Consider the following 16,630-nt stretch of genomic DNA (forward strand, 5'->3'; position numbering starts at 1 on the left):
GGCCTGTAACCTGACCTTGATCTTTGGCTTCAGCCCAGAGCGGTGGGGTTTGGGCATCAGCCCCACACAATGGTGCTGGGCTTGGGCCCCAGCAAGTCTAACGCCAGCCCTGGCAACCCCATTAAAACGGGGTCATGACCCACTTTGGGGTCCCAGCCCACAGTTTGAGAACCGCTGTTCTCGATGATTAAATAATAAAACACAATTATACTTAGATAAAGTTAAGTGTGGCAAAATACTGTAATCCTAGTAAGTCAGATCCCGAGTGGCCTATTTAAGTAGTACAGTATCAGCACCACATGGCTGCATATACAGCACATTCCACAGTCCGTTAAAATCAATGGAATGCTCCCATTGGCTTTAGTGGGTTTCAGTTCAGGCCCATGTACGCTCATTATGTTGAGTCTTGTGTTACTTGCTAAGTAGCAAACTAATGTGAATAAGGATCGCTGGTCAGGATCGACACCGGTTTATATGCTTGAATTCTTGTGCAGGCAGGTGCTGAAGTGGGGACACAAAGGATATTGCCTAATTTCTGATGCAGAAATTATGTGCATCTTTTTTCTAAGTGACCTTTTCTCTAAAATACCAGGAGAGAGTACCACCAGTTTCACAGAAGCGTTTAATCCGGCTCCTACTAAAGTCAATGGCAAAACACCCTTGGCTCCAGTGAGAGCAAGAGCAGGCCCATTGATTGTACAATGGATGCTACTTAATAGCAATCCTGATGTTAACAACTTTCGGTTCATAACAACATTTTTCTGGGAACCAAACCTTTCCCGTTGACGGTAAGTTAGTAGGATTCAGAGACTGGCCATAGGCATGCTGCTTATTGACAGCTATTTTTGGAAGAAAGGCCCTGGCTGCAGGCAGGGTTGTGGGGCTGCGACCAGGAAAGGCGCGTCCCAGGGCTGCTTTTGCTGGCTGCAGCCGCACAAACCTGCCTTTCGCTTATTGGCGGCCTTCAAATATATTAGCAGCTTTTTGCTGAGAATGGAGAGAGACTGCGAATAAGCGGAGTCCATAGTAATTCCATCTGTTGTCCCAGAGCACAAGAGCAAGTGTCCTCTTTAATAATGTTTCACTAATATCCATAAATGACACAGACAGCATTTTACATTACATCAGTAATCGTTGCATGCAGCACGGAGTCACTGAACTGGAACACAGGACATAATTGCCGTGTATGTTTTGTTAGATGTATATTTCCAGGCCATACTAACTTGTGAGGCTTTTTAATGGGTAAACCAGTTTGGCTAATTTTTCATTTTAAAAAAGTATAATAGTTTGACTACTTATTCAAAAGAGACATAATCTGACTGGGCTTGGGGTGAACACCAAATTGTGTAGATTTTGTACTAATGGAAGTTGCTTTGTTTTTGATATGGATTGTAGATTTGCTCAGGAGCTTAGGTTAAAGATCCAGAAAGATGCCAGGGACCATCCTTTGCCAAAAAAATCAAAAATTAGCAAAAAGGACAAAGATGATTCTTTAGGAGAAGAAAGAAAAATGCTTGATATCCAGGTTAGTAGATCTTGTTTTTGTTTTCTATAATAGTATTCATGTAATCTTTGAAAAAATCCATCTCTGTGTGTGCATATGCCCAACTTCTGAAATTACATAGAGAAATATATAGATATTTTTATTTTCCATTATTAAAAATGCACCTTCTTTCATCACTTTCTGGTAAGCATAATTCTTGGAAATACGCTTTTGTGCCCTAGAGCTGTTGAAATTTTTTTCCAATAAATATGGTCGATTATCAGAAACAATGTTTTATGCAATTACAGCTTTTCTTGAAAATTTTAATCTTTTGCAAGTTTTTGACCAACTTTCTTCATTTATCGTTTTTTAGCATTCACTTACCAGGTTTGGTTTTATTTTTCTCCATCGCTACATTTGATTGGTCAACTAAGGTGCATTGGAAAATTTCAATTATAAAATAGAACAAAAAATTACGCTTTTAAAATAGGTGAAAATTTTGATTTCAAAAATAATTCTGAATGGTGAAAAACTGGCCAGTTTAATAAACCAGTGAAATGAAATTTTGAAATTTTCATTTACTTTCCCTTACCCCAGCTGTATTTCTTATACTTTATTTCATCACGGCTGAACGCAAGACAAGGCTACCCTTGTAGGTCAGTCTGAATCTATAGTGGATACAGAAAACGTGCACCAGCTGGGCAGTGTTAGTCTTAGGCAGTATATTAAACCTGCTTCCTATCAATTCTGTTGCTGGGTCACATACAGCATACAGGCTGTGATATAAAAAACCCTCAGCTTCATTCTGGGCTATTTGCTGTGGCTGTTGAGATCAGCTGTGGTGCTTGGTGCTGTATCATTTCGCAGGGGTAATTCTCTGGAGACTGGTGACAAGACAGATTTTCCAGTGACTGGTGATTTTGGGTGCCTCGGTTCTTGGGTGTCCTACCTGAGACACCTGTAAGGAACGTGATTTTCAGAGCATGGGTTCTCTGTAAGGTCTGCATCATTTGGCCCTGCATCAATGTGTGTACATCATTCTCCTCCCCACCCCCCATTATATTATTCTCTCCAAATTGTGGTCTAGGTGAGCATCTGCCACTTATTTTGAAAAAAAGATCTTTGTGTATAATTTCAAAATTATTCCAAGTGCAAATGCTATAGAAAATTCATGCCATTTGATAATTGTACATTATCCAACACTTTTATAGTCCACAGTTTGGTGTCTATAAATACTATTGCTCATAAGCTTTGTACTCTGAGGCAATCCCAAGGCCTGTAAATTAACATTTTATTCACGAGGAAAAAAATATGGCTAGGATAAAGTCTGATTTAGGTTATTTTTTAATTGAGAAACACACATCTGTGGATTGCTGATAACATTTAAAAGTACATGTGTTTTAATTCAGTTGGTGTTTATTCCAAAGTGTCTGAAATGAATGAGCTAAAAAGAGAAGTGACTTTCATTTCTGAGCTGCATTTTATTTCAGTTAATGGTTAAGTTTGTTTTGCCTTTTTTTGGTACTTTAAAGTTTAAAGGTCTCATAACTGCAAGCTGCACACACATTAATCCCGTTTTATTTGAGACACGTGCAGAATTTGTTAGGAAAGGAATTTTTCTGGATTCATTAACATGCAGTGCAACACTTCTGTTATGTATTCCACGTTAAATGATTTCAAAAGGAACAGATTAGATGGCAGCTGACTCTTTCAAGGTCAGGTGAGAAAAAGCTATGTAGTGCTCAAGCTTTTAAAAATATAACTGGTGCAACAGACATCTAAGGAAAGACATTATGTAGCCCAGTCATTGCTCTTAGCCAGGCAGCGAATGTCCAGCAAACTTACTGGACTAATGGACTGGCTTTCACTTACTGCAAATAGCATCCGTCCAGAGAGCAGGAAGGGGCTGTGCTGGGTGAAGCATGCTTTTAAAGTGTATTTGGCTAAGGAATTCCAGAGCTCATGTAAAGCCTCCTGTGAATTATTTCTTTATGTGCAGAAATGTTGGATATCCTTTTGGCTTCCTTGCTAAGCCCCAGAGGAATCTTTCCTCCTCCTTTTCAGAGGTGGCTGGAGTGCTAAACTCTGTATAGCAAAATGACTGTCTGGAAGCAGCATCTCCAGATACCAGGGTCTTATTGTAGGTCTAAGCCGTCACATACACCCTCCTACATGATGTGTGTATAATGTACGTTTCCCTCCCCCGCCTTTGCGCCAGACAATATTAAGTGTAGTTCTATCGGTACTGAGATTGTTGAGCACTAGGGACGTGAAATGTGGCCCTTGGAATCGGCAAACCCTGAGCATTAATCCTATCTCTGATGCAGACTCCATCTGTGGTTGTGAGCAAGTTGTTTAAACCATTTCCCTCAATTCCCAGTGGGTAAAATAAGGATGGTGCATGGTTACCTGCCAACTACTAGAGCTGCGATGAGGGTTCATTAAAGTGTGTAAATCAATTGACCGTGCACAGCATTATGTTGCATCGCTGCTCAATTGTTGCAGATCCCTGCTCCAGATGTACAGATTTTTGCTGTAAATCCCACGCTAGGGACTGGGATCTGCCTCAGTGACGCTTATCTCTGCTCTTGTTCCATTTCTTTGGAAGTAGGTCAGGATAGCTCTATTTTTCCTTAGACTTCTCTGGCCTATCTGCCTCTTCAAAGCACCTGTGACTCCAAAAGCCTTTGCCCCATCCTCCTTTCAGCCCTCTCCTGTTCTCAAATGGGTTTCTCCACTGGGCAGCTCTAGTGAGCTGTGCCTTCCAAGAGCCTGGGAGGTGTCTTGTTATGCCCTCATGCGTGGTACCCAGGATTCCTTTTGTCTCAGAGTCTCTGGCAATGAAAAGCTGTAGGTGTCATGCTAGTATCAAAATAATGGGTTGCAGCTTTTGTTAAAAAAAACAACAACCAACCAAACAAAAAAAAAAAACCAACCCCACCACCAACCAAAAACCCACTTCTTGCCACTACCCAGCTAACCCAGCTGTAGTCATGTGCCATCCCTTAAGGGAAATCACAGTAAACATTTGCTTACCTGTCTCTTAGGTATGTCAAAACAGGTGTGAAAATGTTGTGGCTGAGTAGGCTGACGGTGCTTTCATACCAGAGCCTAGAAATGTGTGTTGCCGAAGCCCTGACTGATGTGGGGTCTCATTCTCCGTGATTTAGTCCATCAGCTTTGTATGCCTTTGTATGCCGCCTTCGTGGTGCATGTCGCTGCACTTTTGGCGCATGCTAATTTCAGAAATATTACGCTGCCCTAGTTACTGGTGTGTTGCATGTACCTTGACCTGCTGGGAAGGGATGCTCAGCTGAGTGAGGAATAGACACTGGCCTGGTCTAGACTTAAAAATTTGATCAACCCAGCTACGTCACTCAGGGCTGCAAAAAATGCCACCCCCAAGCGCCATAGTTAGGTTGACCCAACCCCTTGTGCAGACACAACTAGGATGATGGAGGCATTATTCTGTTGAGCTAGTTACCATCTCTTGGAGAAACAGATTAACTACACTGATGGAAAAACCCTTTCCAGCAACATAGGCAGCATCTGCACTACAGCGGGACAGTTACATGCTACAGCTGTGCCACCGTTGCGTAGACCTGTCCTGCAGCATGATTAGGCCCAGCTAGTGCTATTTTACTAGGCACCTAGTGATGAGAGAGAACATGCCCTTTAATTTTCCTAAACACGTTAAAAACCAAACCAAACCAAACCTCCTGCATTGATGGGATGTGGTAAGATAACTTATTTACCTAGGATGGTGAGACTTGGTAAGTCTTTTGTGAATTATGAACTCTACCTTCTGCTGATGGAAAACGGGAGTTTTCTCCATAACATCACTACACTTCTACCCGAATCTCACCACTTCTTATGAATGTCTGTCTTCTGTTCTTTTTCCACACATGCTGCTGTAAATTAATGTTAACGTCCGTCCTAACCCCCAATAGGCAGAGTGACACTTCTCTTTCTAAACAGGACTTCAACATTGATCCAAAGAGCAAAGATCCTAAACTGTTCAAGGTGAAATTATCCAAAGCTGAGGTGGAGAAAGCTGACAGATCTTCCAATATGAGCTGCCTGTATGACAGTGGAACCAGTCAGTTCAAAACAGTCCCTCCGACAAGCATGAAAGACTCCAGCAGCAGCTTGGATTACATAAAGAATCCAGGCATGGTTATTCCTCCCATTACCCCGAACCTTGCCACCATCACGCCCAATATAAGTGTTAACTCTGGGATGGGAACTATGCCTGGAACCCATAATTACAGGTATGGAAGCTAAATAGAACAGTAGAGGAGCTTAGCAAATGCTCCTTAAGGGGGAGTGTCATGGAATGACATTGTTACAATGAAGGGGGTTAAATGGGTTTTGGGCAGGGCTGGGTGAGTGGTAAAAGATTTTCAGCGGTATGGGGGAGCAGCTGTAATTGTATTTTGAGATTATGGAATTTAAGAGTTAGAATCTCTGCTTTCCTGAGTTTATGCCATTCTCCCAGCTTCATGGAGCATAAAGGGAGCTGGTTGTGGCTTCCTGATTCTCTCCCTGGCCCTGATGAAACTTCATGGCTGCTGTAATATATGCCAGTAGGCAACAGTCCTCATGGGACCAAACACCAGTTAGAGATACCCAAAGCACAGCATGCTCTGACCACTCATGCTCGCCCTCTCGCACTCCTTCCACCAGGGCCCTGTGAATAGGGTGGCATCAGGACTGGCTGTGACAGCTCTGGGGACTCTGCCATGTCATGTTCTGCCTTATTTGCACCACATTAGCAGCACAAAGCAGAGCAGGGAGAGGACTGCCTCTAGGAGTGTAACCACAAAGGAAGTTAAAAGGCAGTTATCCTAAGCAAGTTGATTTGCTCTTTTTTTTTTATTTGGAGATCCCACCTGGTGTACACGAGTTCTTGTCTGTAATTCTTACTCCTGGGGGAATTCTGTGCCACAGTGCACATGCAGAATTCATGTCCCCCTGCAGTTTTTTTTTCTCCGCAGAAAATATATTCAGTTTACGCCTTTCGCCCACCAGGGGCTGCTGTGGCACCAGAACAGAGAGCAGCTGCTCGCCAGCCGTAACAGCTGATAGGGAGAGAGCAGAAGCTGCATTTCTCACAGCGCCCTGCCAATGGGGCCAGGTGAGGAAGCACATATTGGGGGAGTGGGAAGACAGAGCAGGGCACACGGGGTTGCTGGGAGGTCACATAGACTGGAGTCCAAAAGGGCTAGTGTGGGGGACAGACTGGGGTGGGGACTGAAATGGGGTGGGGATGCAGGGCCACATGGGATTGGGGGGGCAAGGGTTGGCTGAGTGGGGGTGCAGGGACATATGGGGACAGGGAGAAGGGTGCAGAGACGCTTGGGGACGGGCAGGGGGTGCAGGGACACATGGGGATGAGGGAGGGCGTGCAGGGACACATGGGGATGGGGGAGGAGGTTCAGGGACACATGGGGATGCAGGGACGCATGGGGACCGGGGTGGATGTGCCTAATGAATGAGAGAGGCTGGGATCAGCCAGGGTCTGCATGGAGGGAGGCTACCCCACCCCATAACTATCCTTCCCCTCCCCCCACATCCTATACTTCTCTCAGCCACATCCAACAACCCTCCAGGTTCATTCCCAGGCTCCTTCCCTCTCTCTCAGCTCCACCGTTACCCCTGACTCCCCCAAGCCTTTGCACTGCTTCTGAGGAGTGTGGGAAATATGTTTCTGTGTTGTAGTTTAAATGAATGATTACTCAAAGTTCTGTATTAATATGCCTAGTAAGGAATCTATTTGTCCAAAAAAAAAAAAAAAAAATCCTGAATCTTTCATTGTATGTATTGTTACAGACATACTTGTTGGCAGGTATTTTGAAATAAATTATCAAAATAATTGAAACTGACGTGATTATATTGTGTTATTTTGACAAATATGCAGAATTTTTAAATATTTTGGTGCAGAATTTTTAATTTTTTGGTGCAGAATTCCCTCAGGAGTAAGTTCTTTGTTAGCAAATATTGGTTTTTCAGCTATTCTGGAAACATACAGACATGGATAAGTGTTGCCGTCTGGTGTATTCCTTGCTGTAACAGATATTTAATAATTATGGGCCAGACAGAACCCAGGGTGTAGGGGCATGAAAGAGGGAAGGTGCAAAGATCATCTTCCTTGTCCCTTCTGCACAGGAATCTGGGACACACACACTCACTTGAGCTCTGATTTGCAGGGCTAACAGTAACTGTCTCAAGGGGGGCAGGTAACGCGGTGATCTCAGTGCCTGCTGTAGCAGGGAGATCAGCCTGCACCCTCTTTAGAGGTGCAGTAGCACCTGTGCTCCATCTGTCTCTGGGTAGCTGCAGGAAGTATTGTGGCTCTGAAGATTAATGTTTCTTGGGGCTCCTGAAGGGGCAGTTAAAGGGCCCCACACCATCCCCAAACACAGGTCTGTGCATAGAAGACACAATAGTGAGCCCTAAATACAGCTATAGTAGGGAGAGAAGAGAGTGACTGCAAAGAGTTTTGCATCAGAAAACATGAGTAGGAGATTAAAAACTTAGACAGGCAGTATTCTCACTTGAAGTCAATGGGATTCCAGGATTTTGCTTGTGTGTGGGACGGATTGTAATCGTCCCCACTGTGTGTGTGAAATCACTTAGTATGGAATCTAGAACGTGTATCAAAAATGGTGAAAATGTGTATGCCCGCTCACAAGCCCTCCCCCACCACTTACGTGTGACCCAGCTTTGATGTCATGCTACATTCTATCAGTGAAGAAGGATGTGGGATTCTCCTCTCTGGTCGGAGTAACTAATAAAAACCCTTGCAGGATACTGGCAGGCTAGTTTGCCAATAACAGTCCTAGATACCAGCCTTATGAATGGATTCTTGAAGTGAGTCCATGGCAGCTGTTTGTCTGTATCACAGTGCCACACTGTTCTGGGAGAGACCAACCTTGATTTTCATTGCTCGACAGGCCCAAGACTAATAGCAAGGGTACACTTCTGATCCGGGTGTAATTCCCTGGCAGCGCAGTGTATAGGTTTGAGACCAATAACTCAACAGCTGATTATGTCAGGGCTGGATGTCTCACGCTGCAGCGTTTTTATACAACGATGTTGCCAAGAGATTATTGCTAATTCTGACTGGAGTCTTGGATTTTTTGTTTTTGTTTATAGAGTTGATGAGAAGACTAAAAAATACTTAACCCCTTTTATAAAGCAAGGGAAACATTCACCAGCAGGGCATTACAATGTCAGCTTGGGCACATCGGTAAGCATCGTCCTTCTCCTGTAGTGAAAACAATGTATTTTAAACTTCAGTATTTACTTTCATGTCATTAATACCTTTCATTTCAGCCTTCTCTAGATATATTTCCCTTCTTTGGTTTGGGGACATCATATATAATAGTTTACTCACAGTCATGTTATGTGAATGTATTGTCCTGGAATATTACTTAAGTTAGAGGCACTCTCTAAGAGATCTAAATGATAGACATGTATTCTTCTAGACAAGTGCAATTACAGTTTCTGGCCAGGCTGGGAGAAGAGACTATGGTGACCAGGTAGTTCAGGATTTACATTTAGAATTTTCTGTGGACAGACTGTAAAAACGAATGACTCACTCACTTAAATGAGTGGCTAGCAGCTCCCACGGAATTCTCTTTGAAAGGCCATGCCGATTTAAAGCCTGATGCTATAGTCGTTATCCAGGCAAAACTCCTCTCAAGATCAGTAGGAGTTTTGCCTGACTACAGACTGCACAGTTGAGACCACTTTCCAGTTTTTGGTGTTCTGTGTAAGTGTAGGTGATTTCCTAAAGCTTGTCTTGAGGATTATTGAACAGAATGTTTCTAGGAAAGAATACAGGCTGTTTTGGTACTCTGATGCTTGAGGAAGTCTCATAGCAGAGACTCTCACTTCTTTTAAACCTGAATAATGGTTTTACTTTTAGTACCCCTAGCTTTGCTATATATTACTCATGTAAATCGATCCCTTGCTATCAGGTCTCAAATGAAAAGAACATTCTTCAGGCAAACAAGAAAAGATGGGAATTCTCCAAGACAGATGTGCGTTTGCCCGAGCTAAACTATAACCATCTCCCTGAACTGAAAGGAATGGACGGTACGAGGTTTAATTTGCTGTTAATTAAAACTGGATGATAAATAAGTTATAAAGAGCAGTGTAAGTTGCATCAAGACATTTAATTTTTTTTAATATTAGCATGTGACAGGTTTTCTGAGAAGGAAATATTGACACTGTATGCTTAAACCAACAACAAAAATCCACAGCAGTCAGTGCATTTATTTATTTGTCTTCTGCAGCTCGAAATTCCAGATTTGTCAGAAAGGAGAACAAAACAGTCTCAGAGTCTCGCATTCCGTCCCTTGCCACCATCGATCTTCACAACCCGAGCCTGGCTTTGCAACAGGTGATGATCCAATGAAATGCTTTGCGTTGTTCTACTTGGCTTTCTGCCAAGGTTTTCAAAGCACGTTGCAAAGCAGCAAGAGCACAAAGGTTCCAGTCTCTGTGCAGCACATTACATTCCAGGGTGTCTGAGTAGCAGCAGCATACTCACTGGAGCAATTTGTTTTAGGACAATCCAGTAGTTTTTTGAGCGTGATGTGAGGGGTAAAGAACCATTTTGGGCAAACTTCTGGCCCAAATTTTATGACCTTGGGATTATCCTGGGGACAAACCCGGACCATGTTTGAGGTTCACAATACAACCACGATTCCTGTTTCCCGTTTTCAGGATTTGTTACACACAGCACATGGCTCACAAATGGGTGAACTGAGATTCAGAGGCTACAGACCAATACCCATGGTTACACAATGAGTCAGTGGCAGAGTGGGAAATAGAACCCAAAAGTTTGAGCAGAAATGGTTTGGCCAGTCTAGGCAAAAAGAAAAAGGAAAAAAAAATGGTGAAGGATGGGGAAAACCCCATGTATGCTCATTGGCAATATGATCAATGAAGAACCTGCCCATGTTCTACTGATATTGCACTTGGGACAGGCAGAAGGTTATTGATGATCAGTTTTACTAGGTCATGCTGCTTTTAGGCTGGTATGTTAGGAATTACATGAATATTTGTTTTCTGACTAGCAGATATCGGGAACATCACTGCCAGATGCTTCAGAAGCCAGCTTCCCTCGAGTAGAACGCTAGCCCGGAGAAGAACTGAGGAATTGGGTACATTTTGCCTCTGAAGTGTATGTATTACTTTCTGCAGCGTAGCCTCTTGTTGCCTTTCAGAAAGAACACTTGACAAGGGCTGATACCTTTTGTGGGTTTACTGAAGAGAGAGCCTTCCAATGTTCGATATCGCCATTTGCAGCATACGCGTGTTTAGAACGTATTTGTGCTGTTGCCAAGCAGGAAAGACCAGTGCATGACTTTGTGAATGGGTCCCTTTTCCTGTATCGTGCCGTGTAGTTCCATGCATATGCATCTTGATCCTAAGTGGATTTTTTTTTTTGTGAAACTGACTGGAGGTGTTTGGCATTAGAGAGGGGGATGGAATGCATTACGGAATTGTGTCTCTTCTGAAAAGATGGTTACCCAACAATGAAACTAAGTCAGTGTGTTAGGATACTGACCAACTCCTGGCCTGGGGAGAGGAGCTGTACCCAGAGGTGGATGAGGTTTTGTGGGGCCCTGGGCCAGAGTAAGTGTGGGTCTCTCCTCACCACTTCTGCATGCCGTGCCTTTCTTCCCCCGGCGCTCCTGCCAGGGAAATGGGGTTAGAGCGCGTGGGCTTATCCCACCCTGCCCAATGCTCCTGCCGGGGGCTGGGGGATCACCCGCTCCCTGGCAGGAACACCTGGCGAGCAGAGCGTGGTCAGGATGCATGCCCATTTTTCTGGGGCCCTCCCAATTGGCCAGGGCCCTGGGCACGGGCCCAGTGGCTAATCCACCACTGGCGGTACCAACGGCATCCAATACAGTTATCTTGTAGTAAAGTATTTTTCTTTAAAAACAACAACAAAACCATATTTATGGCCAGTGGAGAGCCCCAGGTCTCAGTGAGAGAGCGCAGGGTTACCAACACTTATGAGCCAAGAACAGATGATAACTCCTGCACTTAAACCTTTTTAAAGAGAGAGAGAGCTGGCAGATTTAACAGACCCAAAAGAGAGTGACGTACGGGAAACTTAGATAACGGAAGAACAAATTCACTGAGACTACATGTTAAAGAAACACTGTCACCATAAAAATTGTCAATGGAAAATGTATCAATAACGCCTACATTTAAAAGTTAAAACTGAATGAATTTTAAAAATCTAATATACTTTTTGTCATGTGTTTACTGTTGTCATTTCACTAATTTTGGGTAGTGAAACGTGAAGTGCTCGCTTTCCCTGATTGGTTCCCAGGCTCTGGCGTAGAGCTGGTGTATTTTGATTTCCAACTCTACAGGGGACTGTTGAAATTTTAATAAATCATGTTTTTGTGAAATCTTTACAAATCATCAGTATAGATATACTTGTGTTGTGGTTTTTTGTAACACCCTGTTTAATATGAAATACTAATTTTGGTCCTAAACTACTGACAACATCACTAAAATATCAGAACTGTTTGAAGATAAATTATTTGTGCATTGCCTGCATATCCTCATCTGTGTACCTCACCCCGTCAGCATCCTCCTGCAAATACTGACCCTGCTCCTGAACCAGATTCAGTTGTTGGGAAGGGCTAAGGGATTACAGTATATAAAATCCACTTCAGGGATTGTTACCATCCGAAATCAATTAAATCAAGAGATGTCTCTAGCGTTTATATTGAGAATTTTTGAATGGTTTAGGATTCTCTAGCATTAGTGACTATAAATTGTTGAAATGGATCTGACAGCTGCTTAAAGAAACTGTCAAGTTGAAATCTCGTCAATTAAAGGAAGTGCATTAAAACTAGTTTCTGGTGTTTCAACTCTACCAGTTGTTGTTATACAGTCACATTTTCCTGTTTGTGGGTTGTGTGTGTAGGTTATTTTTGTGGGTTTTTTTTATATATCTTCCTTCTTGCTGAAGAAAAGACTTACACAAATAGGGGGAACTGACTGACTTTGCAGAGCGAATGGTAAAACTGATTATACACACACTGCTATCAAATGCACAAAGTAAATAAACTGCAAAAAGGAAGAAATCATGTTTGCTGACTACTTTCAGTTATAACAACTGTTTTATAGGTTACTTTTCTAACTGGGCTACAGTGGGAACTGCTAGGGGTTTAGCACTCTTGAAAAGCCTGTTACTTGTTTAGGAGCCTAAGTAAGGACTTAGCCTAACTTCTTAAGCTGGTGTCTTTATAAAGTCCTCACCATAGTCATGGATACAAACTATTAAGACAGAAGCATGACTTTTAAATTGGTGTCTCTTTTTTGCCAGGGTGGGGGTTGTTTTTTACTTTGCATTATGACACAATTTCCCGCCGTTCTTGGTTTGTTTTTTTTTAACTCTGAAGTCCTAGGTGCATTTTTGAAATAGCCTCTCAGTGTAAAGGATGTGTGCAGGTTTCTGTCCAAAAGGAAAATGTATTTCCCATTTTGAGAAAAATAAAGATTGTTCTAGTCTGTGCAGATTATTATACTGTACTTGTCACCATAGTTCTGAGCACCTTCTGATTATGCACTGAAGTATGTGACTTACATCTGTCATGTGTGGTTTGTTCTCTTTCAGCCTATCCCCAGGTGGAGAATTGTGTGCGTAGTGTACTGTTTCGTTTTGGTAGGATGTTTTCCTTATGTGCACACTTTTCTATATGTGTGTCAGAGAGGGCAGGTCACAGCAGTGTGCCTTGTACTTGGAGAAGAAGGTGGTGAGGTTTGGAAGGTCCCTTAGTTCCTGGGTGGAGTTTGTTCCTCAGTCTCAGACCAGCTTCTTCAGACAAAACTCTGTGTCCTGGGCAAACAAGCTTTACTCTTAACGGTAGAAAGTTCTGTTGTGCCAAAGGGGCGGAGTTATCAACCATGGTCCTCCTGCCAGGGCTTTGGGTGATCTTTCATTATCCTGGGCCCAGGCCATGGAGTGCCTTGAAGATGGGGACTGAGACCTTGAACTTGATGTGATATTCTCTGGGAAGCCAGTGTAGGGAGTGGTGACCGGGCCTGAGATGTTTTGTGGTGGCCTGTGTTGCTGAGGAGATGCTTTCTGTACTAGTTGGAGTTTCCTAAATGTTGAAGGCTTCACGCCCAGGTATATGGCATCACTGTAGTCCAGATGGGAGGTGACAAAGGCGTAAGTAACTGAAGCCCGATCATCGTTGTCTGAGATGGAATGCTGTTTCCTAGCCAATCGGAGGTGGTGGTAAGCGTTAATCACAGTTGCTGCTATATGAGAACTTTGCGTTAGTGAGAAATCCAGGACCCTCCAAAACTAGACTGCATTGACCAGTTGTGGGTGTATGCCTTCAACCCAAGGAGACCGCACCACAGCTACAAATTCTTCAAAGTGCTTCCCTCTGCCCACCAGCGTCGCCTCTGCCTTAGATCATAGAATCATAGGGTTGGAAGGGACCTTAGGAGGTCATCTAGTCCAGCCCCCTGCTCAAAGCAGGACCAATCCCCAGATTTTTACCCCAGTTCCCTAAGTGGCCCCCTCAAGGATTGAGCTCACAACCCTGGGTTTAGCAGGCCAATGCTCAAACCACTGAGCTATCCCTCCCCCTGGTTTGGCTTCAACCAGCTGTCCTTCATCTGGGAGCTGATCGTCTCCAGGCACTGGGGTATCTTGGAGGTAGTGGGGGTGGTCAGATGTGGTGAAAGACGGGTAGAGCTTGTGCCAGTATTAATGCTTTAAATGTAATGTGTTCTCAACCCAGAGTGGATGAGGTTTATTCATATTTGGAGGATGGCATTTGGTCTTGCCACAACACCTGGAGATTTAGTACACAACCGAGTCTAGCAGTTCTCTAGTGGGACGTCGATAACATTTATGATAAAGGAAGCAGGCGTTATGATTGGCCTTGAGCTACCATCGGGCTCTTCTAGCACCCAGCTCTGCCCAAGGACAGAGGGCTCTCCATTAGCAGGTTGCGATGCAGGATTGGGGACTGCATTAGTAAATTTATGAGGACACGCACCTTCAGATGTGGCAGCTCATTTTCCAGAGTGGTCCTAGAGGTCTTTCTGTAGCTCATTTATCACTGGGAGTTGGTTTGGGCTATGATGCCGGTAATCATGGAACTGAAACTGCTGCATATTAGCTGCTGCTCTTACAAACAGCCCTGAGGCTTTTGATAGCTGCTGTTTGGTACTGGAGATCTTCAGGCGGACACTCAGGGTGTGGGTACCAGTGTCCACAAAGTGTTACAATAAGAACATTGAGCCCTTTCTCAAAACGCCGTCCAAAGGTGGCTGTGTATTGAGTAAATGGCATGTGCGAGGTGACATAGCCAGTTCAGTGGCTGAGCTGGGAACAGAACCCAGGTTCTCTGCTCCTACTCCCATGCCCCAGTGGTCTGTGAGCTACTGCCCTTACTGCTACATCACATACATCAGGTTGGTTTGTCTTTTACATTTTGCTTTTGTTCATTCTTCCTGTACCTGAGGATGAGATCTCTGACCCAGGAGCCTGAGAGGGAAGCGATGGACAGTAACTCCCCAAGTGTATATAAAAATGTGCTGTGTATTTCATTATCAATACTTGGATGCAAATATTTATCAGTATGTTTTAGTGATATTCTGTTAGTTTAATGCAATGTTACCAGTTTTGTATTGTGCCCCTTATAGTTCACTTCCTTGTTTTTTGTCATAATTCTTGGACTCTGATATCAGTTTCCCTTTTTGAGGAAGTGGAACAGTCACTGTCTTTATGGGGTGTTCTTAGCTTTGTGCCTCAGCACTGACCTGGGCAACTCCTTGCTGAAAAACGTTTCTTGATCTTAAAATCAAAGGTGGTTTGTTTTAACTCTGCTCCCAATGTATGTCTAATGCAAATGTGCTTGTAGATTCCTTCATATGATCAGCCACAACGTATGATTCATTGGAAAAGAGAATAAAAAAATGATAGGGTTTGAATGGGATAAAGAACAAAAATAAGAATGTTCCCCTGTGTTCACTTATCTATGGAGAGGTTAGTTTCCTGTGCATAGTTTGGTATGGGTAAGTGTGTGTGGTAAGTGAAAACAAGAGAGCATATTCCTAAGGCAAGGCCACTGCATTGATTTATTTTGTCTGTCCATAATGGAGTCCTCTCTTCTATTCCTCCACAGAGAGGGAATTAACACATGTGAGCGAATTGGGGGGAATTATCCGTGAAAGCCTCAGGCTACTTGTGATGCGCAGAGCCTTTGCAAAAGTGAGGTAGATTCCCCTGATGCTTGCTCTGTGGATAATGCAGCAGGCTGCAAGTCTCTGGGTATCCAGTCAAGATCCAGTTCTGTAACCATCCTACATACAGCGCTCCTGCTGCCGTCAGTCGGCGGGATTATTGCATCAAACACAACCATAAACTAGCGTCTTCCTGCCCAAGGGCCAATCCTGACCGGTTGCTCAGAAGGCAGTGGTAGCTGTTGGTGTGCAGCAGGGGCAGAGTGTGGACTTCAGTTTTGAAGAGACATGGCTAGTCTTTCTGATTGTGAAGGGCAGGATCTCCTGTCTTTTTCCCGGTTACAAACAGCTCGGAGATCATCTTCTGCTAAGCACCTTGTGTGTTTTTTTTTCCCCACAGTGTCCTCCCCACACCCTTTACAGGCTTGTGCAGGCCCATATTTACAGTAAGCCACAATCCTCAGCTAGCTTGGCCAAGGAAGGGGGAAGATGGAAGGGATCTTCCCCTGGCAGATTCCTCTAGGCTCTGGCTCTGAAAGCCTTTCTGTCTCCCGCTCTTCCTTCCTGTGCCTATTCTACTTTCTGCCTAACGAGTCTCTTAGCTCTCCTCAGCCCATCCCAAGCCATCGATTAGGCACAGCTCTTCTTAATTGGGTCTCCTCTAATGCAGCTAATCAGAGCTGCAGTGACCAGATGCTGGATCAGATGTTGTTGCCCTGTGTTCAGTGGGAGTCAGGTGCTTAGATATTCCCTATCAGCATAGTATCTGAGGCCCAGATACTCAAAATATTTAAGTACCTAGGGGGAGACACTTGAAATTGGCACAGTCTGGGAGAACATTGCTGAGATGTTGCGATCTCAGGCCTTTAACAGCCACTCTGATTAGTGTCAATATGG

At 43.8% G+C, this 16,630-nt stretch overlaps 1 protein-coding gene across 2 annotated transcripts in view; it reads left to right on the top strand.

Annotated features, from left to right (window-relative positions):
- The window catches only part of CDKL2 (cyclin dependent kinase like 2), a 34,714-nt gene extending 18,692 nt beyond the window's left edge, over positions 1–16,022 (top strand). Inside the window, exons 9-14 of one of the 2 annotated variants that reach the window (XM_050945015.1) lie at positions 1,396–1,525; positions 5,462–5,754; positions 8,642–8,735; positions 9,469–9,586; positions 9,787–9,893; positions 10,576–16,022. In XM_050945015.1, the coding sequence (XP_050800972.1) occupies positions 1,396–1,525; positions 5,462–5,754; positions 8,642–8,735; positions 9,469–9,586; positions 9,787–9,893; positions 10,576–10,635 (802 nt within the window). In that variant the 3' untranslated portion in view covers positions 10,636–16,022. Of the gene's footprint in view, positions 1–1,395; positions 1,526–5,461; positions 5,755–6,514; positions 6,621–8,641; positions 8,736–9,468; positions 9,587–9,786; positions 9,894–10,575 lie in introns of those variants that run through there. The other variant, XM_050945016.1, reaches the window with a different exon arrangement.
- The last annotated feature ends 608 nt before the right edge of the window (positions 16,023–16,630 follow it).

The sequence above is a fragment of the Gopherus flavomarginatus genome, chromosome 3 (assembly GCF_025201925.1).
Source record: "Gopherus flavomarginatus isolate rGopFla2 chromosome 3, rGopFla2.mat.asm, whole genome shotgun sequence".
NCBI lineage: Eukaryota > Metazoa > Chordata > Testudines > Testudinidae > Gopherus > Gopherus flavomarginatus.